The 6,861-nt window shown below is 45.0% G+C and overlaps 1 protein-coding gene across 1 annotated transcript; it reads right to left on the minus strand.

Annotated features, from left to right (window-relative positions):
• Positions 1 to 2,103, minus strand: LOC109573516 (olfactory receptor-like protein DTMT). Its single transcript, XM_019980755.2, has one exon. It carries the CDS (start codon positions 1,902 to 1,904, stop codon positions 960 to 962), a length of 945 nt encoding a protein of 314 aa, XP_019836314.2. The 5' UTR covers positions 1,905 to 2,103; the 3' UTR covers positions 1 to 959.
• Between the last annotated feature and the right edge of the window lie 4,758 nt (positions 2,104 to 6,861).

Genomic DNA, 6,861 nt, shown 5'->3' on the forward strand with positions numbered 1-6,861 from the left:
CTTGCAGCTTTGAGAAGATAGGTGCCAGTGAGACAACAGGATGCCATTAGGGCAATTTGGTCAGTCCTGCAGATCACTGTGATTTTATTCGTTTGCGAGGTTGACATAAGGAGCCATCTTATCAATAAGACCCCTCGAGGGCCCTATCATAAATAGTTGTTTAGTAACTTAAGACAAAGATCAAGTAGAACTTTTTAAATGATGCTTCTTAGAATTACTTGGGAAAAACGAAGAGGAAGCCCTTGCCTGCAGGTCACTGACATCCCCTTTTTGAGTCCAGCTGTTGAAGCCTCGCGTTCCGGGAAGCAAATTCAGAAGGACAATGCAGATAGTGGAGTGCAGTTTATTACACCTGCGGGCCTAAGGCAGAGTCTCCTCTTAGCCAAGGAGCCTAACCAGTTTTTCTGCAAACCTTATATACCCTATGTGTACGTGCTCAAACCCACCTCCTCAAATTCCCTGAAACTAGTCTGAACAAAGGAAAAGAAAGATAATATCAAAGTTAACCTGTGATCCATATGCCTTAAGTCTAGGTAGTTGACAATGGACAATTATCAATAGGTCTGTAGTCATACTCCAGTAAGCATAATAGAATGCATGATTCTATTCAGTTACACAGATATTTAGGGCATTCTTCAGAGGGTCTAGGTAGGAGCCCTGGGGCTCTTCCTTCCAGGGGTCCAGTTTTCCAGTTGGTATGTCGTTTTCATAGACACTGGGTATATAGCTCAAAGTCCACAGTCTGGCCCAAGATGGAGTCCTGCTTTCAAGATACAGCCTGTTCTGTCTGTTTCCTCCTTCGAAGCTACATATCTCCACTTTAGCTTTTACTTTGGCAATTTCTAGCTATGTAACTTAACCAAAAGACCATTGGGGAAAACATAAGTCTGGGTTAATATCCCAATTTTAATGTCAATATACCTACTGAATACAATTGTGTAGAAATCTCAGCTCTATCATTACAGAGAAAAAGGAGTTTTCTTTTTGTAAAAAACTCTTCCCAGGGCTCCCTTCATGTCTCTATTCCTCAGGCTGTAGATGAAGGGGTTCAGCATGGGGGTCACCACAGTGTACATCGTAGCCATCACAGTCTCCTTAACAGTAGAATTACTAGCTGACGGGCATAAGTAGAGACCAATAACTGTCCCGTAAAACAGGGACACCACAGTGAGGTGGGAGCCACAGGTAGAGAAGGCTTTGCAGATGCCCTTGGCAGAAGGGACCTTGAGGGTGGAGGACACAATTTGAGCATAGGATGTGATGATGAGTAGAAAAGGGATCACAAGAATGAGCCCTCCAGTGATAAATATCACCAGTTCATTAACTCGAGTGTCAGAGCAGGACAGCTTCAGCAGAGCAGACATGTCACAGAAAAAGTGGGCAATCACGCTGTCTTCACAAAAATGCAGCCTGGACATGAGCAGGGTGTGCAACATGGCATGGAACGTGGTGAGTACCCAGGACAGCACCACCAGGAAGAGACAGAGCCTGGGGCTCATGATGGTGGTGTAGTGCAGGGGGAAGCAGATGGCCACGTAGCGGTCATAGGCCATGGCCACAAGGAGGAAGCTCTCCAGGTCTGCGAAAAACAGGAAGAAGTACATTTGTGTCAGGCAGCCAGCATAGGGGATGGACGGGACATGGCTCTGCATGTCCTGTAACAATTTGGGCATTGTGACAGAGGAGAAGCAGAGGTCAGAGAAAGACAGGTTACTGAGAAACAAATACATGGGTGTGTGGAGGTGGGGGTCCAGTCGAATCAGGAACATTATGAGGAGGTTCCCCAGGACAGTGGTAACATACATGGCCAGGAACAGAGTGTAGAACAGGTCTCGTTGATCAGGTCTAATGGGCAGGCCCAGGAGGAGGAACTCTGAGACAATAGTTTGATTTCTTCCTGTCATGCTCTGTGTTCAGTATCTTTAGGAGAAAATGATGGTGTCCATTAAACACCTGAATAAAAATGAACATTATGTCTGTTAGTTTGTGGTCAATGGTTGATTTCACTGTCATTATCTGTAACAGTTTGTAACCAAAAATACACTACGTCTCCAAATCCAAGCCACTTTTAAGACTTTTCCTTCATTCCTCATCAATTAGCATGTAAAAGAATATTAACTCTAATTTCCCTTCTAAAACACTCTCATCTTCTATATTCTATGTGCTCACATTGGTTCTCCTGATTGTTTCCTTACCATTCATTCTCAGTCACTTTGATTGGTTTCTTCTCCATTCTCATATATTGGTGTTTTCTTGGGTTTTTTCCTAAATACCGTTCTCATACTTTTATATCTACAGGCCTGGAAGAACGCACATATTCCTTTGGCATCCATTACCATCTAAAGCTCATGGGTAGCCTTTTATCACCTTCATCATTGGCTTAGTGATCATGTTCCCCATGGAATACCACAAGGCTCTTCAGCCATCCACAGATCCCATATGAAATTCATGAGCCCACTCTGCCCTTCTCCCGACCCCACTCTGCCCTTCTCCCGACCCACTCCTTCAGGTCTATCATACTTCAGTAAAAGAAATCCAGGCCCAAGATAGAAACCTAGGAGTTTTCTTTCAGTCTCTCCTTTCTGTCACTATCAGGACCCACTCTACCAAGTGCTATAAGATTCTCCCACTCAATTCTCTAATTCATCCACTACTGTCCCAACCCTCACTACCCTGGACCAGGCTAACATTAGAACTTGTCTGTATTACTTAACAGCCTCTTTATCTCCCTGCTTCCATACTTACTCCCCTTCAATCTCTTTACACTGTGGCATTCTAAGATAAAAATCTGATCATTATTCTCATAAGTTCCATGGATTCTCACTGCTCTTTCAGAGTCCAAAAGGTGCTTCATGATCTGACCCTTGCCTCCACATCTTCATCCCATTATGACACACACACCCCACTCTCACCAAGGCTGCACTTAAAAGCTAGTTTCTTGCTCCATCCTTTTGCACTTGCTGTCCTCCTACCTAGCACCTTCCTCCCTTGGCTCCCTCTTCACCTGGTTTGCCTGTATTTATCCATCAGGCATATTACATGTCCCTGGGAAATGGAATATTTCCTGCCATATCAGTAAACAAGGATGTCACAGTCATCAGTAATCCCAGCACCCCAGGGCACTCGGGAAGGAGAACAATACCTGTGCCCTGGCAGCCATCAGGCTTCAGCTACTCCCTATGGTGAGCACTGAAGAACTCAAGATGTGAAAAAATCACAGGACACTGTGTATCCAGATAACTAAGATGCATAAGAAAGGAATGATTTCAGTGAGCCCAGATTCTTGCATCTTCCCATACATAGTTCTAAATTCCTTGAGATAGCTGCTGCTGCTGCATCACTTCAGTCCTGTCCAACTCAATGCGACCCCATAGATGGCAGCCCACCAGGCTCCCCCATCCCTGGGATTCTCCAGGCAAGAACACTGGAGTGGTTTGCCATTTCCTTCTCCAATGCACGAAAGTGAAAAGTGAAAGTGAAGTCGCTCAGTTGCGTCCAACTTTAATTCACAAAAATACTTTTTTATTTAAAAATTACTTTTGGCTGTGCTGAGTCTTCGTTGCTGCATAGGCTTTTCTCTAGTTGCGGGGAACAGGGGCTACTTTCTAGCCGTGGTGCATGAGTTTCTCGCTGCGGTGGCTTCTCTTGTTGCGGAGCACAGACCCTAGGAGCACTAGCTTCAGTCATCGCAGCCTGTGGACCCAGCAGTCTCGGCTCCCGGGCTCTAGAGCACAGGCTCAGTAGTTGTGGCACACCATCTTAGTTGCTCTGCGACATGTGGGATCTTCCCGGATCAGAGACAGAGACTGTGTCTCCAGTGTTGGCAGGCAGATTCTTTATTATTGAGCCACCAGAGAAGCCCTACAAAAATGCTTTAATGCTCAGACTACCTGCCCTTTGTTGCAAACTTCTATATAACCTGATTCTTTCTCCCAATCCCCGCCTCCTCGGAGCAGTTCTCTCAGGGTCGCTTAAGATACTGTCTCCTGGGCCTAAAGCCCTAAAAATTCCCACCGAACAAAACGTAATTCAATTTTTAGGTTGTGACTATTTTTAAGTCAACACCGTTTACTCAGCTAAACCCTCCTGTCAGCCTAGACCAGGTAAGAACCGAGTGCTTTGTTTCCACAGCATCCTGTGCTTGTTCCATAGCACACGACGCCCGGGGGTATTATTTGTTTACAGCTGTCTTTCCCCACCGGAGAAGAAAATGGCACCCCACTCCAGTACTCTTGTCTGGAAACTCCTATGGATGGAGGAGCCTGGTATGCTGCAGTCCATGGGGTCGCTAAGAGTCGGACACGACTGAGCGACTTCACTTTCACTTTTCACTTTCATGCATTGGAGAAGGAAATGGCAACCCACTCCAGTGTTTTTGCCTGGAAAATCCCAGGGACGGGGGAGCCTGGTGAGCTGCCGTCTTTTGGGTCACACAGAGTCAGACACAACTGAAGAGACTTAGCAGCAGCAGTCTTTCCCCACCAGATTGTAAATCCCATGCAGGCAAGGCCATATATATGCCTCCACGACTGCAGCAGTGCCGGCATCTGGAATAATGCCTGACTGCAGCCAATGTTTCATTTTTTGAAATATTTATTGGCTGTACTTCAGGATGGGACATGCATTCCTCCAACTTTCAAGACAGAAAACTCCTGTTATTTTAGAGTATCTACTCCTATTTAATCCTCTCAGAACAAGAGCTCACTAGTTTTTTACTTTTTTTTTACAGAATGCCTGGATGTAACCTCAAACTCATGGAAGTATTAGACTATCTCAACCACACTACTCTTTTTTTCTTTTAAACTTTTTATTTTGTTTTGGTTTTATAACTGATTGATTCAGCTTCCCTGATGGCTCAGATGGTAAAGAATCCGCGTGCAATGTGGGAGACCTGGGTTCAATCCCTGGGTTGTGAAGATCCCCTGGAGGAGGGCATGGCAACCCACCTCAGTATTCTTGCCTGGGGAATTCCCATGGGCAGAGGAGCCTGGCAGGCAACAGTCCACGGGGTTGCAAAGTCGGACACGACTAAGCAACTAAGCACAGCATAGCACATAACCAATTAACAACCAATGTTGTGATAGTTTTAGGTGAAGAGCAAAGGGATTAATCCATACATATCTATGTATCCATTCTCCCCCAAGTCCCCTTCCCATTCAGGCTACCACTGAGCAGAGTTCCCTGACAGCCATTCCCTGACAGCCTGAACAATCAGAATCTACACCCACACTGTATTCCTTCTATTGATATCCACAGGATTCGGGGAAATCGATTATGAAAAAAAAATTAAATGTGACAGATATGTTAAGTAATTTGGGGAGAAAAGGAAGGAATAAAGATAATTTCTACCCCTGAGACCTTCTTCCAATTTTTTTCCAGATACGATTGTGCCTCAGAGCTGAGAAAACTAAGGAGTGCTAGGAATATGGTTAAGTTCCATCCCTCAAAGAGATCAATTCCAGATGCTGGGATTTCACCCTGCTGATGCTGTTTAATTGAGCCACATTAATAATTTTTTATTTGTGGACTTAATGTGCTAGCTGGTGTGGCAGTAGGGGAAAGCATCGAGTTAGGCTTCATGCACCTGATTTTCCAGAATTTTGCTTCCCTGGAAAACCAGTGCTGCTCATCTCTGGTGTCAAGAGTTTTTATTAGAAATCACAAACCAGAGAGCTGGCACTTGCAGATGCTGCTAGAGATCTAGGATAAGAGCACCAGTGGCTCCATTAACAAGCAATGACTCTCATCTTCAGCGGGTGAATTGGTTCTCAGTCCTTGGTGCCCGTAAGAATCACAAAGGGCAGTGCTTCTAAAAATTAATTTACACATGAATTACACAGGGGTCCTGTTAAATGCTTATTTTGATTTAGCAGGTTTGCTGTGGTGCCTAAAATTCTGTATTTTGAGCACAAATTTTACCTTCAGATCAGATCAGTCACTCAGTCGTGTCCGACTCTTTGCGACCCCATGAATCACAGCACGCCAGGCCTCCCTGTCCAACACCAACTCCCAGAGTTCACTGAGACTCATGTCCATCGAGTCAGTGATGCCATCCAGCCATCTCATCCTCTGTCATCCCCTTCTCCTCCTGCCCCCAATCCCTCCCAGCATCAGAGTCTTTTCCAATGAGTCAAATCTTCGCATGAGGTGGCCAAAGTACTGGAGTTTCAGCTTTAGCATCATTCCTTCCAAAGAAATCCCAGGGCTGATCTCCTTCAGAATGGACTGGTTGGATCTCCTTGCATTCCAAGGGACTAGTGATTCCCAATTCTGTTGGTCTGTGGACCATGCTGTATTTAAAAGCATAGATTACTGCACCCTCCCCCAGTAAATATAAATCAGAACCTCTGGGGAGAGGGGTTTGCTATCTAAAACTCCTTGCTTGCATGCATGCTAAGTCACTTCAGTCTGACTCTTTGTGACCCTATGGATTGTAGCCCGCCAGGCTCCTCTGTCAATGGGATTCTCCAGGGAAGAATCCTGGAGTGGGTTGCCATGCCCTTCTCCAGGGGATCTTCCCCACCCAAGGACCAAACCCGTGTCTCTTATGTCTCCTACATGGGCAGGTGGGTTGTTTACCACTAATACCATCTGGGACACCTAAAGTTCCTTAAATAATTCCAATAGGTAGTCAAGGGTTATGGACCATTGCATTAAATGCCTGACCTGCAGAGAGGTCTTCTTTTGAAATAATCCGATCTTATGAGTTATAATACATAGTAATATTTATACACTCTATCATTAGTAAAAAAACTAATGAAACTGGTGAACAGTCAAATCATTTCTAGAATGTGGAGAAATCATGGTAAGTTGAGAGGTAAACAGGAGGATTATCATACCTGAAAAACTCTGCTGGAGAAC

This window comes from Bos indicus, chromosome 19 (genome assembly GCF_029378745.1).
Source record: "Bos indicus isolate NIAB-ARS_2022 breed Sahiwal x Tharparkar chromosome 19, NIAB-ARS_B.indTharparkar_mat_pri_1.0, whole genome shotgun sequence".
In the NCBI taxonomy this organism is placed as follows: Eukaryota; Metazoa; Chordata; class Mammalia; order Artiodactyla; family Bovidae; genus Bos; species Bos indicus.